Source organism: Tachypleus tridentatus, chromosome 7 (assembly GCF_004210375.1).
Source record: "Tachypleus tridentatus isolate NWPU-2018 chromosome 7, ASM421037v1, whole genome shotgun sequence".
NCBI lineage: Eukaryota > Metazoa > Arthropoda > Merostomata > Xiphosura > Limulidae > Tachypleus > Tachypleus tridentatus.
This window is the reverse complement of record NC_134831.1, coordinates 45,088,949-45,113,730: the sequence shown is the minus strand read 5'-3', so window position 1 is coordinate 45,113,730 and position 24,782 is coordinate 45,088,949. Positions and strand designations below refer to the sequence as shown.

At 30.1% G+C, this 24,782-nt stretch overlaps 1 protein-coding gene across 3 annotated transcripts in view; it reads left to right on the top strand.

The window, feature by feature from the left end:
- The window catches only part of LOC143255568 (uncharacterized), a 31,535-nt gene that overhangs the window by 1,859 nt on the left and 4,894 nt on the right, over positions 1 to 24,782 (top strand). For all 3 annotated transcript variants that reach the window (XM_076511414.1, XM_076511416.1, XM_076511415.1), the window contains exons 2-7: positions 13,958 to 14,085; positions 16,754 to 16,879; positions 17,512 to 17,575; positions 21,046 to 21,112; positions 22,453 to 22,529; positions 23,877 to 23,989. In XM_076511414.1, the coding sequence (XP_076367529.1) occupies positions 13,958 to 14,085; positions 16,754 to 16,879; positions 17,512 to 17,575; positions 21,046 to 21,112; positions 22,453 to 22,529; positions 23,877 to 23,989 (575 nt within the window). The remainder of the gene's footprint in view (positions 1 to 13,957; positions 14,086 to 16,753; positions 16,880 to 17,511; positions 17,576 to 21,045; positions 21,113 to 22,452; positions 22,530 to 23,876; positions 23,990 to 24,782) is intronic.

Sequence of the window (24,782 nt, the reverse complement as noted above, 5' to 3'; positions counted from 1 at the left end):
AAAAGAAAAAGGAAATATGGGACAGCATGTAATGTGCCTTAAATTAAACTTAAAAATGGATTTAAGCCAAATGAAAGATGTTTATTATTTAGAGGTAGAAGAAGATTTTTGTGTGCAACATGTTTTTTATCAGAATTTCAGTTTCATACTTTTGTTGAGAGAATTTTAAAGTTTGAGAGAGTAATAAGATGTTTTTGTATTGTGTTAGTAGATAGTGAGCTAGGAGAGTTAGCAATGTAGAGCATTGGTTGATTTATGCATGTGGTTTACTTTAAGATACAAGATACTTTACAGTAGTAGGAAACCTAAAACTTCTGCACATTTATAAATAGATGAGACGCAAATGATAAATAAGTGGTACGTGATGTTTGTAGTGGAAAAAATTTTTTTTAATGTGAAATTATATTTGAAACATAATGTGAACTTGAGAATAGTAACAGCTGTAGAATATTTTCATTTGAATATGATAGTGAAGCTTTATCTTCAGATATGGTAAGCAAGTGTCTAAAGTTAGTTTGGGTGCAGTAAATATTTTAGGTGGCTTGGCAGATGTAATTATTAGTAATCGGTAAGTTGTTATTGTTTACAAGAAAGACTGAGAGTAACCATGTTGAAAAACAAAGCTTCATATAAAAGAAATTTCATTATAAATGGCTAGGTAGACTATGCTCACAATATAAGGTATAATATTGCATTTGAAAGAGGAAAATATATAAAACAGAGTGAAAAGGTCAGTGAATGTTATTGTTATTTATTTAAAATGTTGCTTAAGAAAAACAGGTGCCATGGCATAAATAGAGCTTAACTTTTATAACAGTTTAGAAACTTTTGACAAAATAAATAAATGACTAAGATTGCGATATTGTGAATGTTTTTAACCTTTAAGTTGAAGATAAAAGTAAAAATAATAATGAAATAATTAGATTGTAAAAAAATCCATATTACTACCTTAAAATTGTAATAATAATGGAATATGTGAACTCTGGTTCAGACTAGGTATTTGGTAGGGTATTAATATTAGAAGAGTGACTTATCCAAAGTTGTATATATAACATATAAATAACTAGGAGTTTTGTGAAGTGGAGAGTTAACCATGGGGGCCCATATTTCTCCTTAAATGAATGTTAACCCTTAAATGGTAGCCATCACAATTGATGCTGCTACTTACAACATTCCTGCTATTTAAGGGTTAAATTGCTTAAATTGCATGATATGAAAGTCTTGAATATTACTGGCTATGAAGAGGATGCTGCTGCTAAACAAAAGGATTTAGGTTATTTGCTGAGTTAGGTAATTAATGGAAGATGGCTTATAAGCTTATAAGATCATGTCTTTTTTCTCAAGAGAAGAAAAATGTGACCCCCTTTCATTTCCATAATCATATTAATAACTCTTCTTTTAGTTTGTTCCAATTATTCATTATATTTTCCTAGACAAGGAGATCAAAACTCCACACAAGTAATTCAAGTAAAACCTAACTAATGAATCAAGACACTTTCATTCAATTCAGAGAAAGTTAAAAGTCATAACTTAGTTGTTTACTTCCTAATTACAAAAATTCCTACTTAACAAGAATGTCTTTACTTTCAAGTCACTAATTCTTAACTTTTTTGTCTTTTCCATTTGAAGTTAATATTTTGTTTTCACTGATAAAAATGCTTTCAGAAGGTTAAAATAATTTCATTGAGAAATTGTACTTGTATATCAATAAATTTCAGAGAAGTTGGTAAGGAAGGAAAATTCTTTTGTAGTGTGTGTATTTAAATGTTGGTTATTAGTGTCAACTTCTAATATTGTTTTTTAAACAATATTTAACAATAGATTCTAACACTTCATAACAAAATTGAATTAAATGGTTCATTAATTTTCAGAATTATCCTTAATTATTTTTACAAAAATTTACATATTCAACATCTATGCTTCTCTTCTTTCCTTTTTAATCAGTCCCTAGGACAGACAACTTTAAATGTTTTTCAGTCCTTAATAGTAAATGTCTGCGTTTTAGCTCTCTCTGTTTGAAAAAGTGCAATAAAAGAAAAAGTGGATAAATACGTAGGATTCTAGGTGTGACTAACTACTGTGAAGGGCTTATGCTCAAAATGTTAAGTATGTCATCTTGTAGATTGATACAGTGTTCCAGGTAATTTTTATTTTGTAAGGAGTATTCTCTTCCAGAATTCTGTCAATGGGAGTAATTTTAAAATTGTTACTAAGTGCAGCAGTAACATTTCAGTTTGTGATTTAAAAAAAGTAATTCACTTAATTATGAATTACTTTATTATTTCAGAAGTTGAAATTTGGCACAGTTTTAATTTAACAAATTAAATTACCATATGTAGTTGTAATAAACATATAATTACATTACAGTTTTTTACTTTTTTTTACATAAAATTGGTTCATTCTTGAGTGAATCAACAGAAACTTTAGGTGGTCAGAGGGTGCTTGTTTTTGTAGCTGTACTGTACTGCACAAATCTTGTGCAGTATCGTATAAAGCTACAAGCATGTACCCATTAATTACTGTACTGCCATTATGCTGACAGTTGTTGTATTTATTTTTTCATGGTAGTAAAACAACTCCTTAATATTTTTTTAATGCTTTAAATGGCCAGTATTTGATTTGGAATTATGCTAGTACTATTTTATCTGGAACATGATAGCATGTTTTTTCCAAATTGTAAATTTGTGTTTCATCCTATTTATCAGCACATCACAACATAAGAAAACTATATACCATTGTCCTGCCAGTATACAAGATAATTTTTAAACACTGAAAGGATGACCTTTTTTTTTCTCGAGAGAAAAAAAATAGATCTTGATCTATCACTAAGGTAACCTATCCATCCCTGGAATCATCTTGACAGCCCTTTCCTGAACCCCTTTCTAGCAATTCAAAATCCTTCCATAGATAAGGAGACCAAAACTGTATGTAGTATTATAGTTGAGGCATAACTAGTGATTTGTATAGAGAGAGGAGTCTTGTAGCTTATAACTGATAGGCCTACAAGTCTTTCTCAATGGACAAGTCAGAGGATGCATGTCATAATGTTCGAGTGTTGTTTTTAAAGTTTTTAGTTGAATAATTTTGTTATCCTTATATGTAAAACAAAAAAGATATCATAATATAGTTTATAATTCAAATTTGATGTTGTATGTTTCAATTTCTTAATTCCAAAGACAATATTTTTAAACAATGTTAAATTTGTTTTTGTGCATGTAATATGTATGTATGTCATGTTTAATTGCACAGTTTATATTTTATTATGCCTGCTTTGAGATGGCTATAGTGGTTAATGAATTAAAAATTTAAAGTTCAGACATTTAAAAGCCAAATACAAAATAAGAACCTCCTACCCTTTGTATTTGTTGACATATTAAAATATGAGTGTTTCCCTGCCCTATGTTAAATTCTTTTAAAATGTATTCTTTACTCATACTTACTTCTCTTACATATGTGTGTTATAATGAATAAGAACAGTGTATTCCAAACCTCATGAATCTGCAGTCTCTTTTAATTGGCTTGAAAGAGAGTCTTGTATCTGACTGGAAATTTTGAAGTTGTTCTGAAAAGAAATATTTTTCTTAATCCATATATAACTTGGATAGAAAGCCAGGTAAAGTATAGTGGTGTCCACATACCAGTGTAGTTATTATAATTTTTTTTAAATGTATCTTTGAAATTTATAAAAAGGAATTTGCCTTCCCCCTTCACTTCAGAATTAATGAAGCTTACAAAGTGTGGCATGCATACAAATCAATTTTGTAACATCATAGGTACTAGAAATCATTTTTCAATATATGTGTGTGTGTGTGTGTGTATTTATATATATATATACATAACATTTTTTAGTTAAATATTAATATGTTCATAAGCTCTTGCACACTTTGCATCTATTTTACTAAATTCCAACCATTTTCTGAAGATGACTAACATCTAGTACAGTAGAATTCACTGTGAATCTGTTGGCTTTCCTCACTGAGTTAATATCTATCTCCTTGCCTGCAACATCCTTGCTTTTGAATACAGTACTCTCATCAGTCACATTTGTAAATCAACTAAACACTTATTTTCTACTACTCACATTGAAACCAAACAACATTACATGACACATTGAAGCTTAAAAGTGCAAGGCACATCATTCAGAAATGCTTAAGATTTCACATATTAATTTTCAAGGTGACTTGTATCCTAGGAAACTTGAGATCCAAGATCTAAGTGGCAGTGATAAAGCTGATGTAATTGTAATATCTACAATGCATCTCTAAAGAAGAAACAAGCACACCATAAATATTCCTGGATTCACATTATTTACATGACTAAGAACAAATGACTCCAGAGGCATTGAAATTTTCTTTAGTGTATAGCACACTGTATATCACTAGAAATGGAAATTTATTCAAAAAATAAGGAAAGTATTTATTACAATGTGCACATCAAAAGTTGTCTATTTCCTTCCTGGCCATGTACTGCTCTTCAAGCAAACTGCTAGACACATTTTGCAAACAAGTTTACATAGACATCCTACATTCAACTTAATAGAAAATTTAAATGCCTTCTTCTCCCATAATGACTTTCGTCCCTTTTGAATCAACTCTATAGTTTGTCTTTCACACACTTCTTGAGGACAGTTATGTGCATGTTATTAACTAAAACTGATACATTACCATGTACCAACAGATACTTGTACTTAATCTCTACTCCATTATTACTTATCTCCTGAAACTTCTTGGTACACCCTGCTATGTCCAGTGATCACTTTCCTATTTCTTTTACTTTACAATAACGGACAAAACATATGCATTTGATCTTCCATCCATTTACAGTAACATTAAAGCTGACTGGAAGTATTTCAATGAACTAGTAACACCCTTTTACCTAGCCCAACTGTTTCTACAAAGGTAGCCTGGATAGTTATGTCAAAAACATTTACTAAAGTTATTTCCATAGAAAAGTAAATCTCTTCAGCAAATATAGGCTTTACACTTCAACAGTGAATGGTTACATGTCTTATTCTCAAACAGAAATGTCTTCATGAGAACTTAAGATATTCCCCTCAAACCCCAAATAAATCTAGTATACACACTCATTAGAAGGAACATAATCTTAAAAAAATGGAAACTGGTCAAAATTCATTAAACAACAGTCGTTATTAACATGAGGTTTGTAAAAAAAAAAAAGTATTTCACTCTTCACAGAGAAAATCAATAATTTGTTTTGGCACATTGAATACAATAACTATCAAAACTGACAGTGATATAGCAGACTTACTAGCTGAAAACTTTACAAGTTCTTTCACATAAACAGTTGGGAACCATATTTCAACAAAACCTGATTTGTTTGCCCTACAATTTCCAGCCACCAACACAAATGATACCACATTTGCAGAAAGTAGTAACATATTCAACAGAAACATCACTATAGCCAAACTCAAAATTAATATTAAATCTTTTAAAAACTCATTCTCCAGACATGACAGGATATAAAACAGTCATTAAAGATGCATTAAACAATATGTTTAACTTCTAAACATCATCAGTTTATCATGACTATCAGGATACAATCCTGATACATGGAAAGAAGTTACCATTGCAGATATTTAAAAAAAAAAACTCTCTCAGTAACTCTAACCCCAACATTTTTAGACCAGTCAGTCTTCTAAGTTGTTTAGGTAGCTCGTACACTATATTGTATTCAACTGACTACTCATTCTTTGTGATAACAACCTGATTTTAAACATTTGAAACTCCTCACACAATGTGATGCCTAATCAGACTCACTGAATCAACTTAAGTCTTTTAATTATAATCAAGTAATCTTAACTGTATTCCTAAATGTTAAGAAAGCTTTTGGTACTGTTTGGCATAGTGCCATTAGGTATTGCATACATGTCACGAAATTGATATAATAGTCAGATGGATTTCTAGCTTATTGACAAACTGAATAGCAGTGATTAAAGTAACACATAATCATTCAGCATGGGTTCCAAATTCCTTTACACTCTGCTCTACTATTTTTTTATTTTTTTTTGTCAATATCATACCCTTTCATGACATGACATGCATGTTTTTCAAAGTATACTGATGATACTGCTGCTTGGAGCCTATTGAGTAACCCACTAATAGTGAATAATACAGTTCAGAAATAATTAGATTTTATTATAAACCGGCATAAAGATTGGCAAGTACTGCTTAATAAAATTATGCATTTTAGGAACATAAATTTATCAGTAAATGAATTACTCATCTTAGGCTCATTGGTGGCAAAAATAAAAGATGCACACCCTCTACTAAAAGAACATGGTTCCCAAATTACTTTTAACATGCCTAATAGTATTTATAGCATGTTGCAACTTCCTTAGAATAAATTCCAAAGTTTGACCTTAAGTTTTCCAAAAGCTACTCTGATCAAGTATATCCATAGAACATGTAATATACAATTAATCAGTGAAAGATTAACAAGGTTGGTATATAATTACTACAGTAAAGCAGAAACTAGAAACGACTGCTTCTATACACATTATGATGAGTGCCCTGCATAAAGCAGTCTTTCTCTGCAATAAGTTTCTAGACTTCAAAATGAGTTAGACATTATACCATAATAACCTGCAGCATCAAACACTAGTTATCACGTCTGATATATTGTAACTAATCCATTTATGTTGGTTTTTCTTTCAGCCTGAGCACAGGACATGTAAAGTATTCAGTGTCTGTGGTGTGAAATTGGTTATTGAGGTATTGCCATTGTTTCCTCCTCATATCTAACTCTCAGGCATTTGGATCTTTTGATCCCAACCACTGTGTTTTATTGATAAAGGCCTTTTTATTTCATGATGCTTTATGGATTGTGTGTCATCTTACCTATTTCCATTGTTGACTGCCCTTTGGCTATCATCTCAACCCTGCCTCTGATCCTTTTCTTTGCAATTTCCCATGTTCTTGCAATGGCAATTTTAACTCTCACATCCTAGCTTATTAACCAAACATTCAACAACCTAAATCTAATATTCTTGAGGACTAAATAAATTGTTGTGAGCAGGGTAAAGAGGGATACATACATTCCTAAACACACCAGTTTGGGGAAGTTGCTTTCCCTTAAAAACTAAATCACCACAATGATTGCATTTTTAAAAACATTAACCCTGAGTTAACTAACAAAGACCATTTTTCAACTTTATCCAAGTCATTCTGTAGCACCTCAGCATCTCTATTACAACTGGAAATGCCTAGTAATTTAATTTTCCCAGGAAACTTTAACTATTCACTAGTTATGTTATCAACATCATTTCTGGGAATTAAAAAAAATGTAAGGCTCAAACAGTGACCTTTGCAGTACTACACTATTAATAAGAATGGATTTTAATTGGGCTCAGTTAAAAACATTTTACTCTCTCTCACTCATCAACCCTACATTCTAATTAATCTTTCCACAGCCATTAACTGTTGTGATTTTTTTATCTTGCATACCACCTTATTAAAGCATTTTGAAAATTAAGCACAACAAGTTTATATCGTCTCTTTTATCCAGATAACAGTAATGTCCTGGAAATAGTTTTTTGTATTCTACTTAAGTATGCTCTTTGGTTGTTTGTGAATACCCAGTAATTGCCTCATGTTGAATTATAATTCCATCATGTAGTTGTAAGTATGAGAATAGAAGACTGAATATTTAGATGCATAATAATGTAAAGTTTAGATTGGCTATTAGCCAGAAATTGATTAGAACACAAATGTTGGATTAAGTATATTTTATGATAGTTATTTTTTTTTTCTGTTTTTTTTAACCCTGCTTCAGTTATGGTGTTAAGTTAGAAGTTCATTGCTATCAGTTGCCAAAGTTTGTCTGTATTTCAAGTAGCATTGTTTATTTTATTCAAAATAATAATCATTCTACAATTGAAATATTTGCTCTTATAATCATGTAATTTTGTTTTTTGTGATAACATTTTCATACTGATTACATTCTGATTAGCTTGTGGTAAGTTTTAATAAATGCTATTTAAAAGTATTTAGTTAAATATTAAGGCCTTGGAGAAAGTACTTTTTAGTCATGCAGTGTGAACAAGCAGGAATTTTAGTAACCCTTTTGCAATTGGCCTGGTATGATGTACACAGTTTCATATTCACATTTGCACATGTTAAATATTTACCCTATAACTTTTGATATAATGTGTCTGTCTGCACAAAATTTAACAGACTTTTAGTAAGTATTACAAGTTTTTCTGTACATAAAAAGGTTAATTTTCTTTCGTGAACTATTTTTATTAAGATATGCTTGCAAAAATATCAAGTTGCGTGGTTACTTGTCTGAATGCAAAGTGATTTCATGTTATGATTAAAACAACTTTTCATCCTGTTTGTATAATCTCTAAAACCTCCTAACTATGCTTCAAATGTTTGTTTTCAGTAAGACTTTTTTTATTCTAACTAAATGGGTTCTGTCAACTGACCGACTTTGTGATCATTATAAAAGAATCAGGAAAAATATATAATTTTGTGTGTGTGTGTGTGTGTGTTTAGAATGACTGTGTTATAACCCGAAGATACAAATGTTTAGTCTATGTAGCTTAAGTCTCATCATGCTATATATTTATTTTTTATTATATTACTTTCTAGTTATATGTAGCTAACATTACATAACTTTTATTAATGCAATGCATGTGCACTCATGTTACTGTATCCAATAATTTAAAACTTAACTGGTCTTTGCTGTGTTTCAGTGGACAAGTGTTTTGTATTATACAGTAGCATTTAAATTATTATACATTATATATGTATATATATTATTAATATTTCCAAATAAGTTATGAAACTTGTTTTTCTTAAAATATAGAACAATCAAGAAGTATGGCAAATAGTTATCTCTTCTAGCTGTGACCTCTGAACTCAGTTGCTGTTCAACATAGGTTGATAAGTCATTTAAAATTTTGTATGTGGAGGATATCAAACAAAATTTTTAAGGTTTTTTTACACACACACACACACACAGTTGAATAACCAGAAAATCGTAAATAACTATTCTGATACCATAGGATTCCACTATAATTTATCAGGTTTTGTAACTAAGCTTTATTTAGGTCTAAAAAAAATATGAAACTTTGAGCAAACTAAAGACACAACCTACCTTCTTGAATTCTTGGATTGAAAGAAGGTGGTATCCTTTTCAGAGATTGAAATGGCTGATTAAACCACTAGGGAGACAGTTGGTAATTCATGTTATATATTGTAGTGATACTATATAAGAGACTATATTTTTAAAAATATAGGTGAATGGGGCCACTCTGTTTGTTTCAGTACATGAGCCATATCTTAGCAAATTAAAAAGATACAAGATTCTTATTTCATATTCTAGCTTTTAAATAATTCCAGTTCCTAATTTGTATGAAACTATAAACTTAGTATTTCAACATCACAGATATCTAATTTTAACCAATGCTGAATTCAACATATCGTGTAACTCACTAAAATCTATATTTAGGTAGGTTATTTTAATATTTACTTTTAAATTAACTAACTGATATATAAAATTATTAAAGTTTAAATTAGAATATACAATGTGGTACAAACTTACTGACATAAATTCATAAAATATAGTTCAATAATTATGTCTACAATACATAAAAGAACAATTATTTTTTTCAAGAAGATCCGATAATTACCACATGTTGGGCTTTGACATCTAGGAGTCAGATCTGATATAGAAAAGTTATGGTATATATTTTGAATCAGGTGTATGGTTAGGGTACAAGATGCACTGTTTTACACTAAAAAGCAAAGGATTCAATGTTAAACTTGTATTAAAGTTGAGCTTCAGATATATAATTTATTAAAATAGTAGGAAAAATAACTATAACTTGCATGGATTCTCACAATGAATGAAAGTAAAATAAAAAGAACCAATGGGATATGATAGGCTAAGTTGATTGTTTCTAAAGATTAAGCTACTCATCACTACAATACTGTGTAATGATAAGCAAAGAAAGGTCTTTTGGTGTTCCTAACTTCACTACTGTTTGTGAAATGAGTGCCGTATTTATTTACTTTTACAACAATTAATGTGTGTTATCAATCACATGACACCAATAATCGTTTGATTATATTGCCTGAAATAAATGTCTTTGGTCTTGTCTGAGTCTAAACAGGTTCACTGATTTGTTGAACTGAGAGAAAGAAAAAACATTAGCACAAAATTAGTTGTGTTGTGTAACTGTAGCACTTCATTCCTGAAAAAAACATGAAGTGCTGAATCCACTATTAAAATTTTAGAAACAGAGTTTGACCTCAGACTCAAATACATGTAAATTGTTCAAGACTTCCAAGAATCCAGAATTGTTTTTAGCACATCTGTATGCACCAATAAAATGGGAGAAAACAGTAGGTGAAATTTTTAATTGCCACGATGTCCTGGTGCCTGTTATCTCTGTGTAGTTTGTACATGTGCACTTTTAGACTTTCCTGCCACAGGCAATATCTGCTTCTCATTTAAAAAAAAATTGTTATGAGGAGGTTAAAGTACTGAAGGTCAGTGCATTTAGGTATTAACATTTTTTGAGGGTATTGTACATATTCTTCAAGTTAATGGGTTGAAGGGAGCATCTGACTCAGAAATATTTATTTTGTTGAGAAAATAATTTCCTCAAAATAAGTCATATCACAAGTGTACATTCTTGCTGAGTTAATGTTATATCATCATAGTCCCAACAACTTGTGCAAATTAATTTAATAAAGTGTGGAATATAGTAATATGATTTGAATGGTAGCATGGTTATTAGAAAACATTTTGAATTGAATGAAGTGTTAGAAGTCTTGATGTTAGAGAAGCTAGATTTGACACATTAATTTGTACTCTTCAGTCTTATGTTGTTTTCTGGGAGAAAAACTGATCAACTATGCATGCATAATCAGGGAACTCTAAATTTCCTTAAGAACACAGGGGGTCAGGAAGCTGTCTTGGTGATATTGGGAGGTGTTGAAATGGACAGCCTTAAGTATTTTTTTTTAATGTAGTTATCTTATTTCATATAAAATTCTTGATTTTGCAATTGATGGTTGGAATATCTCAAATGAAGAAAAATGGCATTTCTTGTGTTTCCAAATTTGTCTTTTGTGTTCAGAGATTACTGTCATTACTTCATCTAGTTTCACCAATATAACCTTTTTCACAGGAGTGACATGCCTTGTGTTTCATCCGTGGATGTTATGTTTGAAGTTAGGTTATTTCTAATGAAGTTTGGATACTTGTTAATGTAACATGAATGATTATAATTTTATTTTACTTGGATATGTTAATTTCATATTTACAGTAGGTATAATAAGGTAAGGTTAATTTGGAAATTTATTAAGAAATTAAAAGATCCCCAACTTGGAAATTTTTGGTAAGGAGGAAGTTATGATTGTAAGAAATTATAGCCCTACTGTCAGGTAAATTCATCACTTCAGAAATTGTATATCTTGCTGAGTTGTCTGTTCTGAACAGAAAGCACTAAGATAATGTATCAAATATTGTATTTGACTTGAGTATTCAGATAGCCATTTAGCAGTTGTTACTTTAATACAGTTTATGGGGTTGGGTGGTAGAATAGTTTCAATATTAATGTTTGTGCTCTTATCATTTGAGTTATTATTGATATTTTTCAACCAACATAGCTAATTTTCTCAATGTAGATATGGATTTGGTTTTTTTTTTTTCTGAGATGTGTAACATAAGTAGGTTAGTTTTTATTCACTTTGCACTGTACGTTTGTGTGTAATGTTAAGTAATTTGTTTGTTACATATTTGTTTTTTCTGCTTGTATTTTCAATGTATATGTGAACATGCTGGATAAAGATAAAACAAGTTAAATTTTGCAACAAATCATATTATGAAGAAAATCTTAGTGCCAATTATTAAGTTTCTGATCAAAAGTAAATTAAGTGGATTATTACTATAGTTTGAGGGCTAGGTGGCTAGGATGCTTGATTCATAATCTGAGGTTCCCAAGTTTGAATGACAGGCGATTTCATTTTTTGTTGGTAAAAGAGTAGTTCAAGAGTTGGCAGTGGGTGGTGATGACTAGTTAGCTTCCCTCTAGTCTTACACTGCTAAATTATGGACGGCTATTGCAGATAGCCCTTGTGTAGCTGAGCTCAAAATAAAAAAAAGCAAACAAACTATAGTTTGAAAGTAAGATATGTAAATGAAGAGACTCTTGTATAACAAAATGCCCAAATATATGGTCATAGTTCAGTGTGTTAGAAAACTAAAGTTTAGAATAACTAATTTGTGTTGAATCACCAGTTTGTGATACTTTCAGCCATAATTCCAGTTACATCTAAAACTTAGTCTTAATTATGAGGAATCCACTTTGTGGCTAGAAGTTTAAACAAGGGCAATGAAAACTTATTAAAGTTTTACATAGTAACAGATGTCTGTTTTGAGAGCTTTGTCATCATCCTACTACTACCTAGATGTTAGATTCTTGGGTGGTCTGATGTAACTAACTGAGGACTTTTGTTGGCACCAGCCAAGTCCTCATTTAGTTGCAGTTGTTACATTTCTACTTGTTTTCACTGGGCTTTAGGTGAAGATGAAGTATGACTTACTGTATGAAGTCAATATTATGTGATATCAAATACAGTAAAACATTCACATAACAACTTGTCTTTTTAATATCTGTATGACTAGTTTTGTTATTTACATTTTCTATGAAACTGTGCAATTTCAGACTAAAGCCAGTGGTTAAGAGGTTATCTCAACAAACAGTTTTACAAGGTCCAGTTACTTCTTGGTGTTCTTGTATTCTAGTAATGTAATATTTACTTTCAAAAATGAAATAAAGTAAATAAACTATTGCAAAGTGTGTTAACTATTACAAAACTTTCATTTGGAGATTTCATGAAACAAAATTTTTGAATGATATAAATTTTCTTTATATAAGTAACCCTGGTTACACTATTCATTAGAGAAATGGATGAAATTTGAGATACATGAGAAGTTGAATGTTGCTTCACCTCCAGGCAGTAGAAATAATGACTGAATGGACCAAACAGAATATCGGAACTTGCTTTACAACATTAGCTATATAATTACTTGCAAGTAGTGTCACATATGAACATTTTTTCAGTGAAAATAAGATTTAAGTATGTGCCACGTGGCTTTTCTGTCATCTCCCACTATGTAAATCTTCTCATTTATGCTGTATTAACAAATTTTACTAAGCATTTGTGCCTTTTTGAAATGTATTTTATTTCTAAAATTGAATACTTTATATAGACAATGCTGTGATTGCAGGTTGGTGAATAAGTTTAACGTAAACCGTAGTAACAGAAACTGTTTTACTGTGTATATTTTGTTTTGCAAGAGCTTTGGCAGTTTTGATGGGCTACACCTACAGAGAGTGAACTAATGGACAATAATCTGATCTCTACTGGTCAACTAAAACGTTTTACTAGCACATTTGAGGTAGACAAGAATCCATTAAATCTTAAAACATTTCCCATGGTAGGGCTGAGTAATGAGTGAAAGTTTATAATTGAGCTCAATTGTTTACATTCCATTCATCAATTATTCTTGTTTAAGAATTAGATAGTTGGATTAACTGAAAATGGTTATAATCTGGAACACTAATTTTGATTACTTGATTTATTTTTATATGAATTATGAAGTTAATTCCTTAAACTTGAACAACTTTTGCTTAGGTAAAAATAATTGACAAATCATAATTATAAATTTTTCAACTGTTTGGTTATTTGAAACAATCAAACAACTTCATATAGTTAAGTTTGTTATAATGAGTTAATTTCAATTAATTGATTATCAGTTATTTTATATGACACAACTTTGTCCAGTTAATGCTCATAGGTAATTGAGTTGATTGCACAGTTACATTCCATATACATATTTTCTTTTCAATAATAAAAGATAGTATATACTGAATTAGTTATGGATTTTTCTAACTAAGATAGATAACTTTTTTCATTAGTTTTCAGTCAGTAACATCAACCACAGGTCTTGGTCCAAACATAGCCTCATCTACTGTCAGCAGTATGATTCGAAGATCTCCAGGGACAGTCGGGGTGGCCTCTCCTGGTAGCTCTCATAATATAACAGGTATAGTAATAAGTATGCGGGTTTGAATATTGTGAGATAATACAGTGCAACTGTGCAATAAGCAAATAATAATGAATTAATATTATTTGCTATTTGTGGAAGAGGAATACTGAGCTTCATGGCCTTAAAGACATGTGAGTTGTACACATTTGTTAATCATGCTACAAAGTGCAAATGCTTATTTGATTTTGTTGGTTTTTGAAAACTAAAAATATTTGTAATTAATGTGTTATTGTTTTTATAATATGTACTGTTTATTCCCCTTAATGTCTTCTGTAACATCAGTTCTATCTTTATACTGTTGTATAATTACATGGAGACTATTGATTTGCTATTTTGTAACTGTTTTTTCATAGTTTGTAAGACATGAATTGGAATACATTATCAGAATATATGCGATTTTTCCATTGAATTGTTCATATACAACTAAGTGCAGTATAATTGCAGATGTATATACACTTTCCATTCATTTCATTACAAGTTTCTAAACAAAAATTTATGGAAGGCAGAAAGGTCTGGCAAGACTTATTTATGATAAATGTTTATACAGTGGTTTGGGGGTATTGCCAACAGGCGTGACTACAGTACTTCTGTCTAAATTACTCATTACAGTAGTTTTGTAAATGTTTGTTCCATGTTTCTGTTTACTAAAGTTGAAAACATTTTTACTTATTTCTGTATGAGATTTTTCAGTATTTTTGAGAAAGTTTTGATTAATTTTTGTTAAATACCTTAATAAAAGTATTTTGTTTAGCAAACAAAATTGGACAGTGCACAAAAATAAATATATTTGAAGGGGAGGGTCTCTGGTCTAACAAGTTTTACTGTTGTGTCCTTGACCTGATTCTTAACCACAGATATTTACAGACAAGAATAATACATTTAACAGTTGGCTTCTTTACATTTGTATAAAGATCTCTCAATGAGTTAATGAACATTAAGGCCAGCTAGCTATAGATGACTTATTTCACTTCAAAAATAGTCTTGGTAGATATATATTTTGTTTCAGTATTTTCCCATAGTTTTTTTTTCATGGCTAGGTGTCATGAAATATCTACAAAACTTGTATTCTTCAATTTATGACATTTTTATGAGGTATATTTCTGTAAAAGTGCAGAGTGTTTATTTGAAAGACTGTTCACATTTGAAGCAGTGTCTTAGTTCAAGCAGTTACAAAGAGTTTTTATTTTCTTAATTCTTCCACTTCTATTTGAAGTAGAACATTAATTTGGAGTATTGCTTTATTTAAAAAATGGTGTACTTTGATATATTTTCATTAAGATTATGGGTACATTCATGTATACAGCTCAATGCACTGTATAATATTCTATTAATATTTGGTGTATACCAAATAACTATCAGAAATTACACTGTGTGCTTGCATATGTAATTAAGTGTATAATACTTGCATACAAACATTTATTTTACCAGAGAATTCTAAAAACTTGAATGATTGAACTTTCACTGCTGCTAACAGGAGGACTGGCAAGTTGAAGCTCAGTTCTTTTCCTTTTCCATGTGAAACAAAAAATCATCTATATATATATAAACCACCAGGTGGCAAATAGATAATTTTTACATAGTAAAAGTCAGTCTGCAACAGTCTTTTTTTTGGTGTTGTTACTTCAAAAAGATGCAAAGTGATACCTTTTTGGCAGGATAGGTTGAGTAACTGGAACCATATATATTTGGCCTACATTTCCCTTGTTAATGCAAACAAAAAAAGTTAAGACAAGTTCAAGTCTCATACTTTTATCTGACCTATTTATTTACTGTTTATTCTAAGATGGATAGTTAAGCAAAACAAACCCTTCCTTTCCGATGATGTTGCCAAGGCAATAAAGGTTACTTTTTTGTGTCATATATTTTTTTTCAATTTTTATGTTAATTGTGAACATGATTTCTTTATTATAAGCATATTTCATCCTTTATTTGGAGTACTTCAAGTTAGATGTTGCCAACTTATTGCAAATTTTGCCTCTCATTGGCAAAGAGGCATGTCTGTGGACTTACAATGCTAAAATCCAGGTTCCAATACCCATAGTGAGCAGAGCACAGATAGCCCCTTGTGTAGTTTTATGTTTAATTATGAACTTATTGTACATTTTAAATTTTATATGAGGTGGTGCTTGAATGTTTTTTAGTTTAATAGTTAAAATTGAAGTGATATAAACATTATTTTAATAATGAAGATATAATGCAGAATTCTCTTTTTGGTATTTATAAACAAATATTATGCAACACATACACAAGCCAGTTGTTTTGAAATGTCACTAATTGACACCATCATGTTGATTGCCAGTTAATCCATCAATTGAACACTGGACATTAACACTTGGAATTACCTGTGATTAAAAATTGTTTGACTGAAAAATTAAACATTATCGTGATTTCTATTAAACACTGCTACTATCATACGTTACCATACACTTAAACCTATACAGTAGATTACCCAGTATTTGAAGGTCCAATTAGGAATTTAAAAAAGATAAATGTAGTAGTTGTATTCTGTTTCCTATAGTTAAATATGTAATAAGTTTATATCTTGTGATTGTATGAAACTGATTTATAGTACAGCAACAATAGGGGATTAAAATTATATCTGTCATTCTAAATCTGGCATAAAGTTGTTGAACTGCTAATAGTATGTGGAGAAACTCCTCTGTAGGTTCAACTGCTGGCTCTGCTGATTGGGCTCCACCAGATGAGCAAGCATACATGGAAAAGTTAAACCAGCTGGCCAAGTACAAGGAACCTTTAAGAAGGATGCTTGCTCGCATTCACAAGGATGAAAGTAAGACACACTTCTCACATCCTTCAGAACAAACTTTCATAGAATTTAAGGTTGAGAACCTATCAAGTTGGTTTGTTAGAAATTTTATTTGGGTTTGATGTTTTTATATATATACATGTGTGCTACTCTAATGCTACTTCTATGATTAATATAATATAAAACAATGTATAATATGATTGCCTCTGTAATTTAATAAATCATAAATTATAAAGAAAGCCACACCTTACTTAATTTATATGAAATTTGCTTGTACTGTTAACCAGAACTTCATTTTATTCCTTAAGGGGTTTACTTGATAACCAGGACACCGCCCAGACACTGCTTTAATAAATTAAAAAAAAAAAAAAAAGGTGGGGTGGACACATCCTAGTCCTGTTTTTTTGTGATTTTCATTATCAGTTATTGATTATATAAAATAAATTATGAATTGTTGACTTTAATGTGAACAGCTAGAATGTATAGAGAGAATTAAAAGAGAAATAATTGCTATGAGCATTCTACTTACAAACTTATCAAAATTTTGTTTATTTAGAAATTAGTTCCTAATTTTTGAGAAACCGATAGCCTGAATTTTGCATAAAAAATAGCAGTTCTTTGACAACAGATGTTTTTCATTTTTTTTGTATCATCAGGTCGGAAGAAGGAACTGATTAAGTTGACAAATCTTCTTGCTATTTTATCTGATCCAAACAAGAGGTGAGTTGTTTGAAAACTTTGGAACACAAAGCTGGGTTTGATTGATAGGATCCTATGCTCTGAAGTAGGTAGTTTGTTGTCATTCATTAATTCCAGTGGTTTTCAAAAATTCCCCAAATTTCTAATCGTTCTTATGTTTTTTTTTAAAAAAAACACCTGAAATTTTACAAACTGGTTTTAGCCATCTTTGGTTCTTGATCTAATGGTGTTGAACTAATGCAAATAAATTGGGATTTCATAGATGCAGTTTGAGTAGATAAGCTTTTTTTGTTTGTATTAGAATTTTAGAAACAAATCATAAAATATGTGGTTAAGACATCAAGATCTCCAGATACATGATAACAAATATGGTTTTAAAAGATAAGGAAGGTTTCAGATTTTGAGTAAGTTTATTTGTTAAAGAAGAGTTCTGAAATTAATGTAAGCATCTTTTAATCATCTTGTTTATTATTAAGGAACACTTTGTTTTATGGTATCTTTGTTGGTATTAAATGTTGAACATTTTCCCTAGTAAATATTTTGGATATTTCTAAATTTTATTGTTTCATAGGAAAGTCCAAGAATGTAAGTTGTAAATAAATATAACAGTGATTAATTTCTTAAAACTTGCTTTATTTGTAAACTACTAGTGTAGAAAAAACACACTAAATGTCTGAGAAATTGTTAATTTTATATGCATTTACTCTGTGCATTAACTTGTGCTGACTCTTCAAACAATTTTAAGATTGTTTAGAAGAACTGTACTTATTAACTTTGAAAACTAAACACATTTATCCTGCACTTGTGTACAGAAAGCTGTTGCTCTGTTATTTTTTGTACAAAAGTTTTTCTGATTCATCCTTTTTAAAAATCTACCGAATTTTAAACTAAGTTTCATAAAGTCCTAGCATGCAGTATAAAGAACATGCACATTTCACTTAAAATCCAGAATGATATTTGAGACATTCACAGGTTACATTCCACTGGGAAAAGTTAGAAACCTCAGTTGTAATTTTTTTTTTCTCCCCATCAGAAACCTGTTTCCTATCAGCTTTTAATTATAGTAAAAAATATGTTAATAAACATACCACTTATTAATATCAAAAATTTTCTGGTCAGGCCAGATATCTTTTGCTATAATCATGCAAATAGTTTAATGTATGATACAGTATCTGAATGAATAAATTAGACTTACAGAAAAGTGAGATGTTAGTTATTATCACAGTTGGTGGCCTAGATGATCTGCTAACTCTGATAACTGATTAATGATGAGTAATTGTATAGATTACTAATTAAACTGTGTGGAAATCCTGATGATAAAATTTGGCAAGCCTACCAGCATTAGAAAGATTCATGTTGAAGAATCATTATATCAAAATCAAACACATCTTGATTTGCTTTTCGAAGCCTGCTTCATGCATTTGCATTTTCTATTCATATGATTCAAGTAGGTAAGGCATGTGGGATATTATAATTTGAATTATAATTTTGATTGGAATAACCTCAGTAGTGTTATAGAAGGAAAAGATCTTGATGCTCATTGAGTTTACCAGTAAACACGATAAAACTAACCAAGTAGCATTTCTCAACCTCAAGTTTACAAGAACTGATACACAATTCAAAACAGAAATTCACAGAAAAATCACCTATATTGAACTATACATTCCCTGGGACTCAGCACATGAAACAAAATAAACACTCCACATATTAAGAAACCAAATAAACATGGCCACAAAACTATGTTCACCCAATAAAATTAATGATGAAATCAACAAGTTAAAACAACACTTCATTAACATCAACAAATTTCCTCCAGAAATTATTGAAAAAATTATACACGCATCTAGATCAATGACAGTCAACAAAGAACAAACAATAATTTCTTATAAGCAACAAACTATAAAACCTTACACTGCTGTATACTACATATTCCTAGTATTAGCAAAAAAATAACCAACATTTGGAAAAAAACTTGTTACAAAACACAACATTCAGAAGTAAACACCAAATTTATTCAAAAACCAGGTACAAAACTAAATTCCATATGTAAAAACTACACTGACAAACACAACACCAATATTTATGAAATACAATGCAACAACTGTCACAACTTTTAAATTGGAGAAACAAGCAACAAAATGGAAATGAGATTCAAAGAACAAAAAAAAAACCTTTGCATGTTTTTTGAACATTGCAAATCAAATAAGCACATCATAACCATAGCAAACATCCACATACTTAATAGGAAAACAAATACAAACAAACACAAAATCAGAGAAGCCTTACTTCTACAACAACTCAAACCAAAATTGAACCAATACAAAGGAACACCTTTATGTCTGTACTAATTAATAACTTAATATCTAACTGCCACAATCCCTACACTCTTGTTCCAAAGATGTATGCAGCAAGAGTCAGTTGCAAACTCTTGTTAACATGAATACGATCTAAGAAGGTTGAAATGTCGTTTTGTACTTTATTTTAATTAAAGTTTTAATGCCCATACCTGCCATCTTGAGAATACATTTTTACTTTGAGTGAGTTTCTTGTCATGATGAATTACCAAACCATAATTTTTATAGGCTTCAATTTTTGTTTGCTTACAGAGCTATCTAATTGAAAATCAGGCCCCTCCTACCACATCCACCTTATAACATTGTGTTCTGAACAGATAATTATCATTTGCACTCAGGGTATAAACTCCATTCTTATGGGAAAGCTATTGACTAGCTTGGATGAATTTGTAATGGCTCTTGTTGCATAGTTTGACAGCTAGAAGAATTTTAAGAGTTAGGGAAAATTGTCTACTTTTTGCATATAAGTCTGTTCTTTGGTGCATTATTTAATTAAAATATTTAGTGCATTACTACCATTTGTATAAAAGCAAAAGTAAAGTAGAGTTAGTGTCATCAACAATTGACAGCAATAAAAAAGATGATTGGGTAAGTGTTTATTGATGTTCCTGTTTATTTTTTTATTTATTATCTTAAGTTACTAAAATTTTAAAATTATCCATCTCTTTATGTTAGTTAAGATTAGATTAGGTAAAATAAATAGTAATAAAGATATTTCACAAGGCATGCACACAAACAGCTTGTAGCTCAAAGAGTTGTGTAATTCAATAGCATAATGTGAGTTACAGGTTTCCTGAGTGATTTTAAACTTAAGGGTATATATAATAGTCTTGGTTCAAAAGGCAATAAGACAATAAAGTGTAATTATAAATAGTTGTATACTGTTATGAGCTTAAAGTTATTTAGGGTAAATGAATGTTGTTTTAGGGTGAAAAGAAAAAAGGAGTAATTTAGATTTATTTCAAAATTTTGTTTGGTGGCTACAAGGTCTGTCAAATTGATCAACCTTGTATAAAGTGAGAGTAGAGGTAATAACAGATAAAATATAAAGTTGTTTTTTTTTTCTGTATTTTTCTCTGATTTTAAAGCTCATTTATAAAGAATTGCAGTACAATTTAATTTCCTTGTACATTGCAGGTGCCCAATGGAAACTCTTCTAAAGTGTGAGCATGTTTTAAAGAGAGCTGAGTTAAAAGAACAAGCAGTAAGTAGTTTTATGTCATGATACACAACTTCCTTGCATTTGTTCATACAATTTATAGTTATGCTGAAATTAAGGAATATTTTTATGCTTTACAGTTGAATGGGATAGCAAATTGGCAATTATGAGGTTTTAAGTTTGTTTGGCTTGTGTATGCATGTGCTAATTTGTAATAATGCCAGATTGATCCTTGGTTGTAAAATAGTAAGTTATTTTTTTTCTCTACCTGTCACCAGAATGTGTTTAATATGACAGTTTCATAAATTTCAAGCAACTCCCTCTATTTTCTTCACTGGTATATTTAAATTCATCATTGTATTTCATCTGTTTAATGTAAAATACAGCTATAAGACAAATTAATTGTATATATACTGTGTTGTATTTTACTCATGTTTTATCTGAATTATGATCCAAAGTATTTTGTTCTTGTTTTAGTTTGGTTCTCTGAATTCAAGGAATATTATTGTTAGCAAACATGTACTTCATTTCATGTGCTTATTTAAGCTGGAAAATTATTGTGATAGATTTGCAAAAAAACACACACAAAAACAATTCTTGAAAAATGTAATTTCTGTGTTGTTTAGGAGAACTTGTATGACCGGTTATTTTCAATTAATACAAGTTAAAAAAAAAGTTCATGTTTCTGTTATTTTGGACCAATGACTGAATTGTAGGTTTTCATGATTCACAAGTAGAGGTTAAGATATATTCTAAAGACAGCTGGTATGGGTATTAAAACTTTAATTAAAATAAAATATAGAGCAACATTTTAACCTTTTTAAGTTATCTTCAGGTTAACAAAGAGAGTTTGCAACTGACCATTGCTGGGCATGTGTTTTAAGGGAGAGAGCACAACATAACCAAAGAAAACAACAACATACTAAGTAGGTAAACAAATACAAACAAATGTAAAACCAAAGAAAACCTACTTATAAAATAACTCAAGCCAAAATTAAACCAATATTAAGGAACACCTTTATACCTATATTGATTAATAACATAACATCTAACTGCAATGCTCCCTACAATCTCGTACCTGTTCGCACTTTAGTCCTTAAGATGCACCCAGTAAAGGTTAGCTTTATACTTTTTTTAACCTGAAGATAACCTAAGAAGGTTGAAATATTGTTCTACTTTATTTTAAAGTTTTAATACCCATACCACTGTCTTTAGAATACATTTTTTATTTCAAATGGATTAATCGTCATCAGATTTTAAGATATTAGTCATAGCTTATTCAAAGCTAAGAACTAAATCTTATGCTTTTAAAATCAGTATGCAGTTTTAATATGTTGATGCTCAGTACAAAGGTAATGGAATTTTTGTTTATGTGCCTTTAACAGTTGTCAACTCAGAATACAGTAGGAAGTCATTCTGCTGTTTCTTCATCCTCGAATCCCCATCCTACCAGTGTGTCAAGGTGAGTTAAACATTGTGGTAAATGTTACATTTCTAAATAGCTGTCAACCATTGAGATTCTTAATGGAAATTAAAAGAGATGAGTATTGTCACTTTGTGTCCCAGAAATGTACCGAAACAGTCATAACACCTGATTCTATGTAGGCTGTGGTAGTTTTCAGGAATTTTAGTCTGGATATTAAGTTTACACAACAAGATGAACATGTTGGAATAACACAATTGTTATTTTTTGTAATTACAAATATATGCAAACAGTGCATTACAATTATTTGTCAGTTATTTACATCTCTTATATAAACTATTTCAATTATGATAAAGAAATGTAGTTTAGCAGTGTGAGTTACAAGTTTTTTTTCCAGTGACCCAGCAGTTGGTCTGAAGGATTATACAGCTAAAAGCTGGGTTTATATAACTGTGGTAGGCACAGCACAGATAGCCCTTTGTGTAATTCTGTGCTTAACAATAAGCAAATAAACAAAAATAAACCCTCTTAAAATTTAGGTAGTTCCTGTAAAGTTTAAAATGTTAAAACCAAGTACAAAAAATGTCCCAAGAGATGAAATTACCTACAGCTGACCTGTAGGTTAAGCCTACTACCCAGTTAAGATACATGAAAAAGTTCAATATGGCTAAAATATAAATGCAACTAATGCTTTAATATCTTCAAATTACAAGTACTCCCAAAAAAACACAAAAACAATAGCAGTATTAACAAGATCTAGAACAGATGAGGTCAAGTCAAATGTATCTTGTCATCTTTTTTTTTTTTTAACTTTAAATTGTTAAGGATATTGTTCTGCATTTTGCCTTTATACATTTACAACATAGCCAAGAGCAGGAAGAAATGTATTAAATAAAATGGAACATTTTCAAAGAAGTTTGCATGCATAGATACCTTGAATAGCTAGTTAACCAAGTCACTGATAACCTGATTGTTAATATCATATATATATATATTAGAATCATTTACAATATGAAATGTAGGATGTTTTTTTTCTCCCATTTCATACATGAGGTGATTTTTTTAATTTTTTAAACCTTATCTTCTATTATTACTGTCTTTTGCTTTCAACGTCGAACTGGTAAGTCAGTTTATATATTTGAGGTAGTTCAGGTATAAAAAAAAATTGTAAACTGATTTGCTGAGGTTCTTGAATCTCTTCATTGTGAATTTCAAATTGGAAGTCTTTGTAGTCTGAATGAGACATTTTAAACAATTTCATTTTACTTTTGTGTTTTGTATTTTTTTACACCTGTGTATGTTTTGCTAAGACACTTTAACGTTTAGCTCGAAAATTAAAATTGTAGTTCTTTGTGATATTAACCACGTTATATCATCTTTATCCAGGTTAGATGGTGCAGGGTATTCTCAAACAGGACTTCCAGAAGGGACTGCCCCTCTCATCTTTGGGACAGCTGGCCCCCACCGTATGCAGAATGTAATGGTCTCAACTCCTAGAGGTAATACTTTTGTAATTGTATGGGTTTTGTGGTTTAATATCAGTAGTCAACTAAATTTTTACATTGAAAAAAAATTTAAAGTCTGGTTATATTTAAAGTGTTTAACTAAAACTAGAGAAACACCAAGAAATGTCCTTTTTAGTAAAAATTGTTAAAAATAAGTTGATCATGTTGCTAAAGAAAAACAGGAATGATGCAATTATTTATTCTAAACTTATGAATATTAGTATTAACCTTATCAGAGATTTATACAAGATTAAAAATAGGCTTTTTTATCAGACGAACATTTCAAATCTGTAACATATATCAAGGTCAAAACTTGTAAAACAGAATTATTAATATTTAATTCTACTAATTTTCTTTTGATGCATGGCTTAAGAGAGTAACAAGTATGTCTTTAAAAATGTTTTTTTAAATACTTTTGAATTTTGCACTTTATTTAATATTTATACTAAAATCTCTGAGAGCAGTGTTTAAGTTTAGCAACTACTTTTTAAAGTTAGTGAAGAAGAAATTTAATAAACATTTGGAAGTTTGTGTTACTGAGTAGTAGTTTTTGGTTCACATAAGGTAGGCTTAGATGTAAAATTTCTACCCACCTATAAAAATTGAACTGACTATATTTGTAACTTATCACACTAACAGTGTGTAGTTCTAAAACTTGCCTAGTCAATGTCAGGAAGGTAAATTTAACATTCGTAACTTGTGTATAAATATTTTCAGATAAGTGGAATATCTATGCAGTCGCATGCATTTTCTAGTCCAGTATCAATTTATCATCAGGTTACCACAA